This window comes from Corvus cornix, chromosome 5 (genome assembly GCF_000738735.6).
Source record: "Corvus cornix cornix isolate S_Up_H32 chromosome 5, ASM73873v5, whole genome shotgun sequence".
Classification (NCBI taxonomy): Eukaryota; Metazoa; Chordata; class Aves; order Passeriformes; family Corvidae; genus Corvus; species Corvus cornix.
Window position 1 is genome coordinate 30,458,258 of NC_046335.1, and position 19,761 is coordinate 30,478,018.

General features: G+C 37.2%; 1 protein-coding gene and 1 long non-coding RNA gene across 8 annotated transcripts in view; one reads left to right on the top strand and one right to left on the bottom strand.

The window, feature by feature from the left end:
* Nucleotides 1-2,667: 2,667 nt before the first annotated feature.
* LOC109144075 overlaps nt 2,668-19,761 on the bottom strand; it is an 86,857-nt gene continuing 69,763 nt past the window's right edge. Inside the window, exon 3 of the long non-coding RNA XR_005601965.1 lies at nt 2,668-2,766. This is a non-coding gene — a long non-coding RNA (uncharacterized LOC109144075). The remainder of the gene's footprint in view (nt 2,767-19,761) is intronic.
* CDIN1 (CDAN1 interacting nuclease 1) overlaps nt 13,241-19,761 on the top strand; it is a 135,210-nt gene continuing 128,689 nt past the window's right edge. For all 7 annotated transcript variants that reach the window (XM_039552332.1, XM_039552328.1, XM_039552329.1 and 4 more), the window contains exon 1: nt 13,241-13,526. In XM_039552332.1, the coding sequence (XP_039408266.1) occupies nt 13,426-13,526 (101 nt within the window). In that variant the 5' untranslated portion in view covers nt 13,241-13,425. The remainder of the gene's footprint in view (nt 13,527-19,761) is intronic.

The following is a 19,761-nucleotide window of genomic DNA, read 5'->3' on the forward strand; positions in this document are numbered from 1 at the left end:
CTAGAATAACTTTGAAGCAAAAAAAAAAGCATATTGTGGTAAATACTGCCACAGTATTGGTAGGTACTAATGCATGATCCATAGTAAAAGATAAAAAACCACACACAATACTCTTCTGAATTGCCTGCAACTAAAGTAAAGAACAATACACTTTCACTTTTCCTGCAAAGAAAACCAGAGCAGACTCTTCAAGAGAAAATAAATCAATTTTTCTAATTTCAGTAAGAATCTAACATGGTAAAAGGCCTAAAAGATTTATAGTTACAAAGATATTTTTAAAGTAATAAATAATAACAAAGTAAGGAATATTATTCTGCTGTATCAGTAACAAAATGTATACAGAAAGTCTGAGAACTTGAAAGCTGAAGTATTGAGTTTAAAAGTCCTGCCAGGAAGCTTTGGGATCATTGGATTTTTGGACCAAATCCCATAGACATTCTTGGACCAAGTCCAACAGACTGATAGAATAAAGTCAAAACCCCCACACTTAATCATACAGAACAATGGCATGAGTCTCATTTTTACAGTTCATATTAATTCCACAATGAAGTCACAAAAATGAAGAGCTAACTAGCTGTTACTGGATGAATCATTACTGAAATATACTAAAATACACAATTACCCATTTTAGCTTTGATTAAACCAAAAGGCTTTAAGGAAAAAAGAAGTACACAGATATTTCTTCCATGGAATATTTTTGTTTCTGCTGATGCATGGCCAAAAAGTGTGACAACAGTAAAAAATAATATATTTTCTCCCTATTTTCCACTAGAGCTGGAAAAGTTCATTGCCATTCCCAAGCTGTCTCACTATTTAACAGTTTTGTAGCTTTGTACCAATTTCAAGCAAGTTGAAAGTTTAACTCTTTGAATTTTATATGACACTAAAATGTAATTAATAAGAATTTGGTTTTGAGTCAACACAGTAACACAGTCTCTAAAAGAAAGCTGCATTGTCCTGGAAATAGCCCTCCACACTACTGATTTGTAAATCCTCTACTAAATGAAGTATAATATGCTGCTTGTCCTTAATGGACTAGAAAATACCTTAATACTATATACATTTCACTGTGCTGAATTTGTAAAATACAGTGTTACTGTACTTAGTAATGGTGAATACTTTTATAAGCGGCATGCAAATACATTACTTTGAAGCTGGTTTACAGTACTGTTATCTTTTAAAATATGACTTGGCTGCAAAGCCATTAATCCAAACCAGACTGCAGCATACCTGTGATGTCCAACAAGCACTAACTGGTAACATTTCCCAATTATAAACTTTATTCTTATGAATGCAGCAAATGAAGACGTGGAAGTGGATGAGATCTCATTTTGGATAAGACTCTAGTCCTTGTTAAAATGTTATTACTGCAGAGCTGGTTATACATCATCATTGATATAACAATAACAGATGTCTTACTTGTGCATTCCATTTCTGCCTGCCTTTCAGCTATGATTTTACAACTTGTAAAGGATTAGAAAAAATTGCCAAAGGATTTACAAGAGACTTCTGCAGTATTATTTAGAAGACAAGTGTCATATTGTTTTTACAAACTCGTCAACTAACATAACTCTCATTTGAAGGACTATATTATGTTTTACTTTCCTAGTCTGTGAAATTATTGATTAGGGGCTAAGTTTATCAGTAAAGATTACTACATATGGTAATGGTGACAGTTAAAAGCTAGTGCTAACCATGAGGATACTGCCTAAGAACACTCACACTTGCAAAGAAGTGCATATAAGGAATAGTATTATATTCTCCCAAGGTTTTAATGAATTATGGTTTGATTAGTGATACTATAAATAGTTTAAAATAGTAGGGGGATTGATTTGAAGCAGTTCCCTTTTCATTGTTCTTTCTTTCACTTAAATAAACAGAAAGATTATGATTAATATTTAAAACTTCCTTAACCAAGAAAGTGTTACTGGTGTTTCACTGTCAAGAATAATGACTAGAATGGGAGTAAACAGCTGACCAAAAATATGTAAAAAGTTTGGATTTGCATATTATTGGTTTAAAAATGTGGTTTATTTTCTCCAGTGTGCTAGTATCCTTCCCATCCTATTTTTTTTTATTTATTTTTGAAAGAAAAGCTTCATTAAGACTAGCCTGTAAAGTTTCCCTACTGTATATTGAAACTGTGGAAGAAAAAGAACTTATTTTTGTGTATTTTATTTTCCCCATAAAAACTTAACCTAAATTTTGACATGGAGGTTAATGTCACAATTCAGGGAAGGGTTAGCTCTTTAAGGGTATACTTAGAAAAGCCTTGTGCCATGTAAAAGACACATTATGCACACCTGTAAAGTAATAGAATAAATATTCCAATTAATTGTCAGCCTGCATTGTAGCTAGAAAATAGGGAACAGTTCTCCAGTTCCTCAAAGGAGCACTCTGAAATAGCTAACAAAAATGCTGAAGCCCTAGCATTTAACATTGAACCATGAATATTACAAATAACCATTCCAGAAATTTTAATTTTTGCCACAAATACTTACTATTATCTTCACTGGAAACTTTCCTCTTCTGATGACTGCATAAGCAAATTCTTAATCTATTTACATTTTCAGTTTCAGTTTACAAAATCAAATTTCATGCAAAATCTTTGAGATGCTGTTCTTCAATTACTTTTTACCAAAGCTATATAAACTCCATTCCCATTCAGTAACTCACATTTATGGCAATGCAGATGGGTACAGAAATCACACATTCACATCTAAGGTAGTCAAGGGAAGCCACATAACAAAGCTTGCTGGAGAAACCCTGCAAAGTAAAATAGAACACTGATAAGTCTACCACAACACTGGCACAGCAATCTGCTTTCTGGACCCAAGCTAGACTCACCTTGACCAGTTCAATGCACAGAAAGAGCAGCTCACATCCATTTGTATCACTCTGTATAGATAAGAAAGTTCAATTCACCTAATTACACAGTTTTCCTAAAATTCTAAATTTTTTCCCTAAAAATTACTTAATTAGTTTAAAAATTCCTAGTAATGCAAATTCTGAATTTCACTTAGATGTGGTAAATCAAAGATGCATAAAAATTTAATTCCTTTCCATCTTTAGAAATTAGGCCTAGGTGGTACACCAAAAGTCATCACCAGAAGAAAAATCAGTTCAAAGATAAGGGGTGTCATGTATAGATAGTATGCAATATTTTTACTAGAAAGGCAAGCATTCTCTCCACTGACAGTATATAAGTCTTTCTCTGACACCTCTAATAACTGGGAAAAAAGGACGAAAAGACTAGTTTTGGGAGTCATCAGCTGCAACTATATGATGACTATATAGAGCACTACTCACGACTCAGATCAAAACTTCAGTTGTTTAAAGGCTGAAAAAGACTTTATGAGGCTATATATCAAATACTGAAGACTTTCTTCTCTTCCACTATTATTTATTTACTTTCTGCAGGCAGTGTGCAAATCCCTGCTTTAAGTAAATTGGTGTTTACACAAAAACTAGTTTCAAGGGAGAAAGAAATTCATCCTTCCAACTGGTGCAAAGAGTCCAGAAGATACAGCAAAGATTTCTATTTCACCACTGTATTTCTGTAGAAGTTTCCAGTGCAGAGAAATTGTTAAGGTCAGCTGAGATTCCCCTACTACAGTACTGCCTACTACTAGAAACAGTACTCCAGATGCAGCCTCACCAGCGCTGCTGAGTTGAGAGAAGTCACCAACCTGCTGACAATGCTCCTCCAAATGCAGCCCAAGATACTATTAGCCATTTTTGCCATGAGGGTGCATTGCCAGCTCACAGTCAGCTTGCCGTCCACCAGGACCCTAACATTCTTCTCAGCAAAGCTGCTTTCAAGACCGTACATAGATTTAGCCTGGTTACAAAAGAAAATGCTTAAAGAAGGCCTTTAAAGAACATCAGCAACACACCTAGTGTTTAGAACTTTAATGAACTTCATCTGTTTAGCATCTCAAAGAACAGTATAAGAGGTGATCTGAGCAGCAACACTGGCTTTATATTGATATATTTACCATATAACCTACTAAAATCACGAAAACAAGATACAGCAAAACTAAGTGATAAAAATATAGCTATACAAGTTCAAATCAGGCTACTTAAAATTGACAGTAAAAGTAATTAACCACAAAGAATTTAGTAAGAGTCTGTATTTCTGGATAATTTTTAATTATGATCTAAGTATGTTTTTGGGTACCATTTTGTCTAAAATGATGCCCGCTAATTCAGATGCTGAATTATAAGCAGCAATTAATGAATGAAATACCTAAAATATATATTAAGCAAGAAATCAGACTAAATGGTCATGGTGACTTTCCTTCCAGCCTTGAATCAGACAGAACATTTAAATGTGTTACCAAATTAGATTAGATTTTAAACTCATTTTGAATGCAACTGCTTAAAGAGAAAAGCAGGAGTTAGGCTTTACATACATAACACAAATACTATCAAATATATTGTTTACAATACTAGAACACTAAATATGGAAATAGTAAACTCATTTTCAAAAATACCTTTTTTTCTTAAATGGCATGATCTAGTAAGCTCTTTTATTGCTTTGAGCAGTCTCATCAACTTGTTTTGAAAGACAGCCATGCAACATGGCAGTAGTCTACATTTTAACTTACCCTTAGGGACTACTTAACCTCTTGTTTTACTTTTTCCAGAACAAAGCAACGGTAAGGATAACCAAGAGATGATATATATGTCATAACTATGTAAAGGTCAACAAGGTTTAAACACATTGGGTTCTACTCATAAATATTTGACTAATAGGAGTGTATTTTTCATCTTAAACCCTAAGATTGGCATCTCAGTATGCAGCAAATTATTCTGACTGAACATGTACAATACATGGTTCCCAAGTTGAATTTCTCCAGATATGTGCCTGAATGCCAATGTCAAAAATCAAGGACTGGCAATAATTCGTCTCTTACCATTCCTTACATTATAAAGATAATTGACTACATCAGTGTGAGTCATATAATGTGCCTGATTCTGATTGTGCTTACATCAGCATTAAATGATTTTGGACTCACATTAGAGTACTTCAGAGACTGGGTCTATACAAATCATTACTAACCAAGTATAAGTAAGCTTCATTAAGTTTATAGATCAGAAAGAGCACACCAGTTTTATTACAGGGGAACAGGTGACCTCATTCAGGATTGCCTAAGTTTAGGCAACCTACATTGCCTCTTCACATGCCCTTGAAGCAACTGGTTTTAGTGCTACTGCACACATTTGCATACTTGAAGTACACTCAAAAGCTTTCCTCCCTGGCAAAATCAAAACAAAAACAAATCAATCAAAAACAAACCAAAACCAAAACAAAAACAAAGGAAAAAGAAAGGAAAACAACCAAAAAAAAGAAAAAAAAGCACCAGTAATCTAGAAAAAACTTTTTATGTTTATAATTGAAAAAAAAATTGCTTTAATGTGCCAAAGAATTAATGACTACTACTTATTACTCTATGGAATCATATACTTTTATATTTCAATTATTTAATGTCTTATATAATGCATCTGTATCATCTTCTCTCTTAATTCTTGAACTGAAAAACATCAGATCTGAACAAATAGCCATGCAATTTCGAAGAGAAAGTCATCATATAAATCATTAATATTTTCCTTCCTAAAAAAGAAGAGGTGAGGGGGAACCTAGACAACAATTTCATACATTTACATGTTTTCCAGGCTGTAGGATTAAGCAGGTTTTTTCCCCCAAATTGGTATGGCTTGAGTTAGATTTAAAATCTGTTCCCAGAGGAGGCAGATAAATGGATTAAAGTGGAACATAAATTCCCTGTGTCACCCAGTCCCTTAAACCTTGATGTCAGTAACATGCCTAATAATTCCATTATTATAAACGTCAAATATGTTTTACATGTGTTAGAAAGAATAAATGGGTAACAGAAGAAATGGAACACTCAAGAAACTGTAATGGTATTATAACGTTTCATGAAAAAATATCTAATATCTATATTACAGTGTTCACCCACTAGTATTTTGGAATCTTATTTTCTTGTATTTTGCACACTGAATCCCCTACCACAAGAGACAGACCAGTGTATTCACTGTGCTACACATAGTTTGTTTTCCCTTTATGGTGCTACTTCCATAGGCTAGCATAACAGACTGAAGAGTGAGCAAAGGCAGAATAAAAACTAACAGTGTGATTTTTTTTTTTTTTTAGTAGTTAATTTGAAAAACAGCACATAGGAATCTTGCTTAGAAAATATGAGAATTTTTATTCTACTCAGCAAAATGAAATGCCTCAGCTGAAGCAGTGTTTGCACTGGATTGTAAGAAAGATGTTGCAATGTATAGAGAGCAAAAAAATGACAACCCTTTCAGAAAAATGACTTACAAGAAAGGACTGAAAGAACTGGGCTTGCATACACTTCCAAAGAAAATGGGAGAAGTGGATCAGCAGTACAATAATCCTGAAACAAGTAAAAAAGCCAGTGATTTATCATTTTCCTATTTCCTCAGAGTACACAGAGAAAAATGCTTTCCTTTGCAATCCATAGGCTTGGAATTAAATATTAGAAAGAAGCTTTTCAAGTTCAAGTGGAATAAAATACTGGAACATATTACCAGTGGAGACTACAAAAACCGCATTAGGGAAATCTACAATAACAAATTAGAAATATTTTGGTATGATACAGTGCAGTTATAGTTATATTTGATATTATCACATACCTGATCAGGTTGACTACGTGATCTCAAAGTTAGCTGCATTCTACTTTTTTCTGATTCTGCGATAATGCATGCAAAGAATATTCCAATTCTATAACAGTGAAAATATTTGATATGTAATGAGGGGTATGAATTCTTGGATAATACATAATAAAGCACTGCGCATTTTAGAAGAAAAACAGTTAAAGAAACTTCAGATATTTAATATCATTCCATAAGTATAAGGTGACAATAGAGATTTCACTACTAGGGGGAAAGAAAAAAATCACCCTTAATCTACTTCTGTGTCCATCCTCAAAGCTTATCTGATCTAAAATAATCCAAAGTTCCCTAAAAATTGTTATATGCCTAAAAGTTCCAGATTACATATAATAAGGTCCTAATTTTCAGGTTGGCTAATCATACACGGCTGCCACTGAAGTCAGAACAGCATTGGCCACTCACTGCAAGCTATACCTTTCCTGTTTTATTTTCTTTGTGTGGGTGTAAAAAGACGGAGGCAGAAAAAAGACCCAAACTAACACAACAGCACACAATTCTACAATTTATGTTTATGTTGCCAGTTGTTAGGCACTGGATAAATCAACAGGTCAGAGAGTTTACAGGAATCTGCTCCCTCTTTCACAATTTATTCTTAGGCAGAATTTGTTCCTCTTTCAGAGATTTTGATAGGAAGCAACAAAGCACAATACTGGAGCTAGTTTTAGCCTTGTACTTACCCATCTATTTGAAATTCTTCTGGCTGTAAGAAGAGATACTGACAAGCTACTAGTTACTCTGAGGTACTATGTTTCTGACAAGTTCATAAAAATAACTGAGGTAATTCAGCAGAGCATTGCTGTCTCATAACAATGCTTCAGAAATATACTGCAAAATTTAAAAATTTTGCTAATTAGAAAAAAACCATAACGCAATGTATTAGTAAGTATACTTGTTATTTCACTAGTTGTATTAATAAGTGTGTTAATTTTACTTATACATTGTAACATCACTGTTATTATGTCAAAAACTGTGAAACTTGTACATTATACCAAGCATTTTGATGTACAACCTCATTTCAGTCCTATTCTTTATCTGTATTACACAACAGTTCCAAATTTCTAATTTTTCCCTCCTTTGCCTCACTTACATAGAAAATAGTGCACCTCTTCTGCACTTTTTTTAAACTCTTAAATTCAAAATTTGGCCTCACTGATTCTTTACTGCCAACTGTCCATGTTAGACATACTAAGCACTACCACAGCATCTTATTGAATAAGCACAAGCAAGAAAATATATACTAGTATATGTATTTTCAAAATATATTCTCCTCTGTCATGTGTACTTTTGTATACTTCTGTGCATGTGTGCATATATTTTTTTATTTGTATATATGTGTAGGAGAGAAATCAAATTTGAAAGATTTAGCCCAAAGCTGTTCACTGATTTGGGCTCTCCAGTAGAATACACCCAGCACCTGATTTTTCAGAGTACTGTGCCCAGTACTCTGTATGTTCAAGGTTCAAGTTTCATTAAATTCAGTTCCATTGATAGTACTTAGCATCTAGTACAATGACACTGTCAAATGTAAACTCTTAGCAGAACATATGCAGGATAATCATATTGCTTAATGACTGGCACCTAATTTAGAGGTCTAATTTGTGAGGTTAATCCCTCAAGGATCTGCTACCATGAACAGACAGAGGTAGCCTTGCATTCCTATTTCCTGACATGTGTTGGCATTTACATTTTCAAGGCTGTTCAGTGAGTTGAATTCACAGTTGATTTAGATGAAAAATAATAGTATTAGGTGGGTTTTTTGCATGTTATGTTTTCAGCTGGATCAGCTAATCTGTCTGACCATGTATGCACACAATCAGCAGTTGCAGTACTACAAGTGCACAGGTATTACTCTGAAACTGGCCAGAGCAGATTGGGATGATCTCTTTAGCCAACAGCTTATGGCACCAACATAATTGAATTAGATGGCTGGCACGGAATAACATGCATATTGTGTTAAAAAAAATAAACAAAACAAACACATGGAAAGAAAATTCCATCAAATGACTTCTAAGCATACATAAAAGTCCATAGAGGCAAGGATAGAATCCATATTCATTGAGCAGTCCAATTCTCTTTACACTTAAATTTTCTTTCTACAGTTCCTGCTTCATTCAAGTGGTACTTATTGCAAATTCTGCAACAAATACGACAGAAGTCTTTCAGAAAAGAATCTAATTCATCACATGACTACAGCTTCTTTTCTATACAGTGAATGTAGCTGAAATCCCTTGGGAAAAAAGCAGTATACATTAGTTAATGCAGTGTTTTAATAATATCAACAAAGAGGGAAAATTAACTTTAAAGAATTGAATCTGAAAACAGAAAGGTATTTTTATATAGGTTTCTGTATCTGACTACTGAGACCTTAAAAAGGCAAATCCAAGCTCCAGAAATTTCATAATGTGAAACTACAGTAAAGTCAAGTGTTAGGGTAAGAACATTTTGGGCATGTTGCCATCTCAGTTACAGAAATTTATTTTTAAATAACTCATAATTTTCAACAATCTTTTACATCTTGTTACAGAAAATACATAAACATGCAGCTAAGAACCATAGAAGTGGCCTAAGTCCATTAAAATTGATAGACTTGCTATTGACCATAGATCAGTCCCTATGAATATAAAGCAATGTTCTCAATATACTGTAGCAATGCACTCTTTTATTTTCCTTTTTTTTTTTTAAGTACTTCAACAAGCAAATAAGTATTTTATAGAAACATATATCTGGTATAATAATAGTACAGAAAAATAGATTAATTTTCTTCAACGACTTCTGTAATTATGAGGAATAAATCTGTAGACATAGAAGGAAAACAATGCCTTTTAAAATTGGTATTCTGCTATGTATAATCATTCTATTGCTGCCATGTTCCTCACATTGCTGTGGTATCAAGCAATCCCATGTACACTTCTAGAGGAAAAAAACTTAGGGTGACTTACCATCTTGTGAAATGGCAAAACAGTTAATGTTTAACAGCCATGCATAGATCAACAGTTCCTTTTTTGTTTAATACATACTGAAGATATCATGGTTTGTTTCACAATACAAGCAGTTTCAGAAAGCACATTAAAACCTATGGATAAATTAGAACATAAATTGACGGTTCTCCTTTTTTATGAGGTAACAACTGTATCCTGTGGAGGTGTTTATTAGACCAAGTTAAGTGGAAGCATGATCAAGTTTTTCTTCCAATGAAAAAATTTCAAAGAAGAACTGAATTCCACAACAAAAAAAATCACATGAAATAGAAGAAACAACTGAAAGACACTTCTAGAAGTATGTGTACCAAACTGAATGAAGAGGGATTAAAAGCATTAGAGAATTGTAACTAGCACCCCAACCAGTGGGAAAGGAGACTCTAGTTTTAGCATAGCTCCCAACATTAGGATCTACAATCAATAGATTGGAAAATATATATGAGTGCTAGCAGTCTTTTCATTAATTTTGTTACAGAAAGCAACATGGACCAGAGATTTTGTCTATGAAGAAATGGGGTGATAAAGTAAAAAGACAGCTGCATGTAAGGGCATAAAAATCAAATCAAAATTTACACTTTGTGCACGAATTGACTCCTCATTAATATCATACGTTAGTTACCTGTTCTCAAAACATAGGTCTTTTTAAGCTCTGTGGAGAATAATGAATGGTATTTTAACCCCGAACTTACCTGTAAATCACACTACACAATTGTCTTCTTAAATAGGAGACACATACTAATATCACACACTACCAGCTAAAACAAAACAAAAAACAATGGAACAAAGGTCCATTACTTACTGCCCTACACCAACTGTACCCAACACAACCTACAAGGAAGGACAGTCATTACTGGAAGTCCTCTGCCAGGTGTTTTGCTCTGTCTCCCTGTCCTTATTTCCCCCCAAAGATTACACATCCTCTTCATTTTTCCCCCTCATTTGTCAACCCCAATTGTTTGTTTTTCCCATCATTTTTTTCTCTTTACTTTCTCTCGGAAGGAAACTTTGTTTATATACTAGACAGATAGGAAACCAACCTCAAGGCAAAAGTCAAGAGCAGCTGCCTCATGCAGATACCAAGGAAACATCTAAGAACAAAGCGAGCACATAGTAACTACTTGAGAACATTCCTCCAGCATCCAATCATTTGCAGCTCTCAATCTCCTTGAGCCAAATGTAAAATTAAGGTTTTCACACTTTTTATTTTTCTTACATATTTCATCCAGTTGCATATTGGATTTATGCAAACTTCCACCATCTACAGCACCTTACAATATAGATGTCCACAACTTTAATTACAGATGGTCTGATGCTTGCTTGATATAGTAAAACTGCAAAGGCAGTTAGATAGATGGAAAAAAGTATTTAAGAGACTCTTCTTGCTAGGAACCGCTCTTTTTTTTTTCCCCCTCATTGGATTTTTGAATGTTTCATTCGAAAAGTTCTGTATTAACTAATTTAGGCAAAGAGTGGCTTACACTTTGCACATAGAATTTCTCCTCCATGTTTTGCACTGCACCATGCAAAATGGTGCCCTGCTTCAGTTCACATCTGAGGCTGTTACCTCCCCATGACAGCATGGTATTAGCTCCTCTTGGTTTCAGTGAACCTTCATGTTAGAAAGTAATTTGCTTTTTTAAAAAATTATTTTGAAATCTACAAAACCTTGATCCAGTAGGAGAGACTACAAAATATATCCAATGTGTACCTAATACATACATCAGATGTTTGTAGTTTGGTCCATAGACTGATAACTTCATATTGCAGTCCTAACCCATTGTTTTGTGCATTGTAGACTGAAGCGTCATTTGATTTATTAAGAAAAACTCAAGAACATATACTAGTGAACAAGCAAAATGAACAGAGATAGAAGCTATAGATAGCAGCATTAACGTTTTTAAAAACACCTTCACTGGAAATTATCCCACAACAAAGACAGAAAAACGTTGTTTGCTTGTTTGTTTTTTAAAGAAGCACAATTGATTGTTTCTAAAGAAGCAGTAGTAATGGTAGTGAAACAGTATTTAATTATTTTCCTAATTCCTAAAGAAAAAGCCATAATTATCATCTTTGGGAAGATAGAGGAAAACTACCTTTTTTAAATTTCAAGAAAATTATATACTTATTGGCCTTTAAAGTGGATATCATATTGAAAGGAACACCCTCTTCCCTTCCAAACATACATATCTCCTACTACACTTTTTGACAGAGCTAAAGAAAATAAAGTATCTTTATATTAAATAATACTCCTGGTTAAAAGAATGCTCTTTTTTCAATTTCACATAGTATTTTTTGGTCTCAGAGTGAGGAATAGAATCTGTAATTTGGATTAGGTTCACTGCATTTTCTTTTACTGGTGGGCAATTAATGAGTTTCAAACACATTTATGTCATAGTTTCAGAAACAGCTGTTCCTAGGAAGGCTTCTGGTTCCAAACAAAACTCACTAAAATTCATGGAAGATCAAGTGATAGAGGGCTCTTTAAGCGTTCTCAATCAGAAACCAATTTCATAAATATTACTAAATGACTGACCCTGCTGGCATACCCACGCTACTTGCTCTTCATTGAAGTTCTAGATTTTGTGCTCTTGCAATAAACTTTTTTAAGTTCCTAGCTAAGATGCTGAAAAAACCTCAAAATGTGATCCTAAAGCTTTCAAGAGAGGAAGCAAAGGAACAGAACCTAAAATCTATAAAAATAAGAAATTCAGTTCTTAATTCATAGTTTTAAGTGCCTGAAACCTCAAGATTAGGACACCAGAATCCTGTATGTAGTTCATTAATGCAAATAAATCAAAACCAAAGGGAGTACTTATATTTCTTGATCACCTGCATGGCCAATTCTCTTCATAACCACTAGTCTTTATATGTTGTTTATAGGAGAGCATACTTCCCTTTGAAGTTATAGTAGTTATTAAAAACACCCAGCACAGAAACTAAGGCTTGCTGATACTTACTGATATTTAAACGATATTTAATAATACTGCTTGCCTAAGTTTGAGTCTTAACCAACTCTGAAGAAAATCCAAGCACGAACTTGGATGGTTTTCTAAAATTTAGAAGGAGCCTTTACCCTGTGCATGCGCAAGGCTGCAGGCCCTGTCCGCATCTGCAGCTCTGCTGCTACAGCTTTTACTTTCCCTTTAAACAACAAGAAACAGTAATTTCAGCGTTGACTTGTGAAAAGAGCCTTGAAAATGACACTTTTACGCCGTTATGCAGCAGGGCTCGGACCCCGCGCCCCAGCGCTGGGAAGACCCAGCACCTCGGTCTCCTCTGCCCGCTGCGGCTGGGGCCAGCTCCTTCCGCCCTCGCAGGCGCCAGGCGGCTCTTAGAAGCCATTTGCGGGGCACCAAACAGAGCACATCCTCAAACGTGAGGCTGCCAGCACCCGGCTCGGCCAGAAACGCCCGGGGGGCACGGCGGCCCGGCCGCCCAGGAGCCGCGTCCTCCCGCCCGCCGGAGCGGCTGCGCAAAGCCGGGCGGCGCGGGATGGCCGCTCGCACCGCCCCCCTCGCACCGCCCCGGACGGGACGCGGGGCGGAGCTGCGGGAAGCGGCAGCCGCGGCGGCTCGTGGCTGCCTCGGTGCTGGGCTGGTAGCAAAGGGGGCCCCGGGGGTGCCGCGATTCCCCGCCCCGCCATCACTGGCCTCTGCCTCTCGCCGCCCAGCGCGGCCCGCGCCCCTCCCGCCGCCTCCGCGCAGCCCCGGCGGTGCGAGGCATGAAGCTGAGCAAAGCCCAGTACGATGAGATAGCCCAGTTCCTGGGGCACGTGCAGCCCACCCGGCAGAGCCTGAGGAAGCTGAAGGAGAAGTTTCCTAGGTAAGTGCTTCCCGCCCTCCGGCGCGGGGCCCCGGCGGCTCGGCCCCCGGCGGCGGCCTGCGCGCTCGCTGCGGACGGGCGTGGGGCCGCGGGGGCCGCTCCGCCAGCTCCACCCCGCGCCCCAGTTCAGGCCCCACACGGTACAAAATCACCAGCACACGCACACTGTAGTCGACGGCAAGCGACAGCTCGTTGAAGCTGCCGCTGGGAGCAGGGTACTGCTCCACCCTCCGTGACCTGAGGAGTTGGCACAAAATAAAGAATGCTTCTCCCCGCGCCCCCGACAAACGTCCAAGTGAAAGTTCTCGGGGCCCTTCTTGAGCCTCTTATACACCAAGTAGGTCTTCTGATGTGAATGAAACCTTACGGCTCAGGCCGAACGTCTGTGGCTGAGGCCAAGTGTGGAATCCATCGTGCAATACCATGGCCCTTGTTGCTTAGGGAGAAGGGACTTTATGGATCCATAATTCTCTGCTTGCTGCTGCATTCCAGTTGGAACTGGAAAAGGGATCATCTTTTTACCTATGGCCATTCACGTGCTTCCTTGCTTGAGCTGTGTTCAGAATTCTCAAAGACATTTGCAAATGACCATGGGCTAGGATGGAAAGGTATGCATGACAGGATGTGCTTCATGCACCAGTCTTCATTGCTAAAATTTACTTACTACCAACTACAACAGTTTTAAGGAATGTTGCAAGGTTTTTCACTTTCCAGGTTTGGGGTAAGGATTGCTAATGCTGAATTGGACAGGAAAGCAAATTGAGTTCTCTGGGGAAAAGAGTGGTGCTGTCTCTAAAATCACCAGAAATAATACAGAAAAATGTAGGGGGTTAGATACTGTATCTACTTTGGTGAGAGAGAGAAATAAGTAAAACAGAAAATCATTCACATGTTTCCTGAATGAGCCTTGCTAGTCTTAACCACAAGTGTGGCGGAAGAAACTGACGCTGTGTGTAACTTACAGTAAGTGGATGAAGAGCCAACATTAACTTAGGCTTTTAAACTGTCCAGTGAAATCCTTTCCTATTCAGGAAAGTGTGAGAGAATTGCCCTGTTATAGAGAAGAAGTGATGATAAAGCATTGTGGTTGGTTCAGGGAGTTCATTGAGTTGCGTTTTGGGAACCCAGCTCAGCTTGCACAGTACTTCTGCAACCTGGGAAACCACTTACTGTGATAATGTGTCTAAGGAGCTTAGACTTGCATTTATCACTTTGGTGCTAATGTAATTAGGAGAGAGGTTTTGTGTGTATTTGTGTGTGCATGCATACATACACATGCACATGTTCTCTTTTTCTACTCTCCTTATGAAGTTGAAAAAAGGTTAAAATTTGGGTTGGTTTTCCAGGTCAGTCACTAATTTTAGGAACCTGCTTCCAGAACAGATCCATAGGCACATGAATGTTTGTGATCAAATTTGTCCAGAAAGGACTGGGCTTTTCTGATATATTTTACTTCCCAGTGCACTCACTTGATGCTGCAAAAGATCTGTTGAGTCTTCTGTTTCAGAACTTGATGACTCCTGAACAACTATGTGCAACTAACAGTGTAGGGTTATTTAGGAGAAGAATTACGTTTTTTTTCTAAAGGAGCTGGCTCAGGTGTGGTGAGCACTGAAAAGCAAAGGTTAGCTGTAGTAGTTGCTTCCACACTTAAATGGCTTAGCATACTCTTATCTTGTTATTCAATTATGATATGAGAATGTCCTGCTCTGAATTTTGCTTGTAGGTCTCTCCTGAATTTTGTTTGCCCATCCTAGGAGAAGGCTATAATCTTCTATATGAGTGATGAATTAATTGATAGGTTTTTAAGAATGCCTGTCTTAAGTATATTTTGAGGAGGTCTGCACTTCTTTCTGGGAATGTGATACTTCTTTGTTGTCTCTTTGTTTATTTCTCATAACAGGTCAGATGCAGAAGATAAATAATACAGTCCAAGGCCACTGCTTTCCTTAGCAGTAAGGAAGGTGTATTGAAGCAGATACATGTTACGATGTGGAAAACAGGCGTTCTCTATAACCCTTATCTTGTAAAAGAGGCCAGCTGCAGAAATTTGTAAACTTGTATGCCGTCTTAAAGGAGAGGCTTTTTCAGTGATGTGTTTGATAACTGTGGAGGAAGCAAGTTTTTCTCATAATCTAGAACTTTCGTCATTCTCTTCTAGGAGAAGAAGGGTCTGATTGGACTTTCTGGCTGTTTTGTTTTTTTTCTTCATGAAAGCCAGAATCAAATAAAGCCCCCCACCCAGCTCAACTTTCTAATTCAGTCTTTTTAAGAAAATATTCCAGAATCTGTCATGATACCTGCAGTGTGATGAAGGTGTCCGTAGTCAGTTTCCTATTATTGTATGGTAACAGTTGCTGATTCAAACTGGAAAGTACTAACATCCATAACAGCTGCTTTCACCTTGCACTTTAAATCTTTTCCCGGGAAGGATTGGTATTCCACTGGTAATGCAATACATAAATTGACAGTTTTCAAATATTTCTGGTTCCTACTGCCTCATAGATCTTGAGAGTCTTTGGATTTCTGCATTAATCTGCTCAGGTTTTTTCTAATACTGTCTTATCTCTTGGTTCCTCCCTCAGCTGTTGTATTTCCTGAAGCCTCACATTTTATGCTCCTAATTTGTATTAAATATCTTTCATGCTTTGAGCAAGGGCCTACTCTTGTTCTACAGTTTCTCCCTAAGAATTGGTTGTAATTTCTGTAAACAATTGCCACAGTTTAATGCATGGGTATGCTGGGTGGTAGCTGCCAACCTGACCTGTGAATCTAAATAAATTTTTAACAGGGTAGTTTGTGTTTTACTATTATTGAACTACTTCAGCAGGTGAGATTATTACTTCAAAAGAGTATTGTGGTGTGACTTATTAATGTCAAAAAGTCAAAATTAGACTGCTTCTCATACTGTTTATATGTATTTTTATACAAGTGTTGGGAATTCTTATATTTTACAACCCTGTAACTTTACATACAACATGGATTTAGTCTATGTTGCTTAAAATCCAGTTATTTTGCAAAAACTTGGGTATCGAATTGCTGTTCTTTGTCTGTTAGTGCTGTGCTTTGTATTTCATGCCTCGCAATTACCAATGTATTATTCATTTCTTTATTCTTAAGGTGTTTGTTACATCCTTAGCAGTTCTCTCCTAACATGTTCCCATTTAATAGCAGGGTATTTGGATGACCTGAGGATTATCAAAATGTGATTTTGAGCACTAAGCACAATAAATCTCTGCCAATATTGGATCGCTGATCCGTAGTTTCTTTGATCTTTTTAATGCATATGCCACTGGACTGATAATGCTCTGTATTCAGTGTTGTACTTTTCTGTTGAAGTGCACTAACTTGTCTGCTTTGCTTCTTACCTGAATTTTTCGTTTTGCTAATAATTTGTGGTTTTCTTTGTTACTTCTGTAGTATATTCTTCAGCTTTCCCTTCAACTATGGACTCATGTTCTTCTGAGATACTATTCTTCTCAATGAGAGCTAATGTCTAAATTGAATGAGCCATTGTAGGACTGGTTGTGGAATGTAGGGTATTGCAGGAGATGTTCTGAGAAAGTTAAAACTTTCTTTTCAGTGCATGTTTCTCTCTTCAATGGTAGTTAGAGCTGCGTACGAGTAGAATCTTCTAGATACAAATCACCTTAGCACTACCTATTTATAGTGACAAGATGTAAGTTAGACCTTTAAACTTTTACCTTTTTTCAAAGACTATTTTAACTTGTACTGAAAAGTCCAACTTCTAAGAGTTAAATTCGTACCCAAACTGGTCTTCTAGTACTTCAGTTTAGCTGTTTACTGTTTTAGTTGTTTCAATTTTTCTGCGTATGGCAGAATACATTGTTTCTCTCAGAAACTTTTTCTAAAGCTTCTTATTAGTAGAACATGATTGACTAATGAGTATACCCTTCTCAAATATATACCTTGTACATATTTTCCTGTTCTTTGTATCCAATTCTGATTGAATGTTATAGTTGTCTTAACTGAATCTTTGTCTTGGTTTAAGATAACTTAAAGGCGAACACTCTTAAATGAATTCTTCTCCTTTATTTTAACCAATCCCTTTCCACCAATAAGGAGAAACAAAATGTGAGTAGATATAAGTGAAAAAATAACAGTTTACTAACAAGTGAAACTGCAAAATGCAAAAAATAACAGTAAATAATCACTAGATACAAAATTGCTAAATCTCACTAACTCCTCCAGAATAAAGTGAGCCCCGAAATGGCGGAAATATTCTTTTCAGATGGCACCCACCACGGGCGACCACTGTAGGGAGAGAAAGGGAAAATGGCATCAGACCCTGCCCCTGAGGTGGCATCTTTGCAGGCGATCGCGCGGTCTGGGAGACGAAGGGAAGAGATGGTGGCAAACCCTCGGGAGGGCAGGAGCTTATGGAGCGGTTCTAGTGGCAGATGAGAAGTGCTGGCGCTTGTGGGGTCAGCACCACTGCCTGCCAGACTGACGATGTTGGTGCTGACGTTCTCCCACTGCGGGTGTGCTGTGGGGGGAGAAACCGGTGTGTCAGCACTAACACGGGGTGACCGGGCCCCAGCGACCGGCTGGCTTTGCAAAATTCACTCCAAAACGGTTTTTGATTGCGAATTGCAGTTTTTAGGAGTGGTTACTATTGGAAGCCCAGGAGAAAACCCCAACCAAAGTAGCCCCTCCAAAGCAGAGCCTCCGCTTTCAGCAAATGCTGTCAGCAGAGAGTTCCCTGCTTCCCAGCTCCAATTTAAAAAGGGACTGGTGTAATGCCCCCTCTGCCCTGGGATTCCAGTTCTGGATGTGTTGGGTCTTAAAGAGGCAGTAACAATTTTGGGCATGGATAGATACGGAATAAAATAACATTTTGGGTTACCCATGACAGTCTTCCTCTGGTCTCTATCAAGCTTTCTAAGGATGTAAGCTTTGGTGACCCAATTCGTTATGATGCTGTCTTGGGTTTTTTTCAAATGTGAGGTTTTTTCTGGCTTGGTTCTGAGTGTTTGAATTTCTTACATCAGGTTGTGCTTGAATTGGAGATTCCAGAAACGTTTTTATGGTCCAAGTTGTCTCAGTACCTTGAGCATCAGTGATTCCAAAACCCATGCTTTTCAAGTTCTGAACTGTTGTGAAATGTCTTTCAGTCCATTGAGGAGTGCTATGTTCTTCCAAAGCAGTTTGTGTAGTCTATATTGTTTCTCTTCCTTTTTTCATGCTGTTAAACAAACTAACAAACTTGCTGCCCTAGCTCAACTTTCCTTTAGGTACATTCACTTGTATTCCTTTAAAAGAAGCATTAGTTTCTGAGGCTATTTAAGTGCAAACTGTGTTATAGAGATTTTGAAAGTACTAGGATTTCTAAGTATTAGGACTTTTATCAGCTGCCGTGTGCAGTTCTTCACTTTTGTGCATCTATTTGAAAAAGTACCATCCTGTTTGTGTCCCTTGTGTGAAAACTTCCATGTGATCAGGAGGAGCTTTTTTCACAGCAGAAGGGCAAAGGAACCTGTAAGAGAAGTACTTTTTAAAAATTTTCCTTCCTTTTTTTCCCCAGTAAACAAGAGAAAAATGTGTTGCACAGCTTCATATTGATGTACTTGAGTATGGCTATTTGGTTTTAATGTATGTAACTTCATATTTGATTATTGGAATGCACACTCTCTGTTCCCACAGCATATCAAGGGATGCACATTCTACATTCATGACCTCTGTTCTTCATTACTTAATATCACTTCAGCTTTACACACATTTTCAGTAATTGTGTGGCTCTTTCTCGAAATTACTGATAGCTTTATTAAATGACACCAGGCCAGGGAAGCATCTCAGCAAGATTTTCATTAAAAAAAAAAAAATGTGTCTGCACAGTAATGCGTTATAATGTAAGTTGGAAAAATAATCTGTTTATTATTTGCTCATTTTTATCACCTTCTCTGTGATGATTCATATTGAAACAAAGGTCCTAAAGAAGTTTAAATGTATGGTATCAATGTTATTTCTTTTACCAGCTGCTTAAGACTGAGGAAGCATTTTTTTCTTCCTCTTTTCCAGTGTCATTATTGCCTCTGGTTTTGTTTTTTAGAGTTGGGGATGGATAGACCTCTCATTTTCCTCTTGAAGCCAATATTTTTTACAAGGCAATATATTGCTTCTTTGTGAATAATTTTGTTCTGGTTTCGTGCAGTTGCTTAGATTGTCAAGCAGTACTGATGAGCTCATGATGGTTGTGGTGAGAAACAGGAAGGTG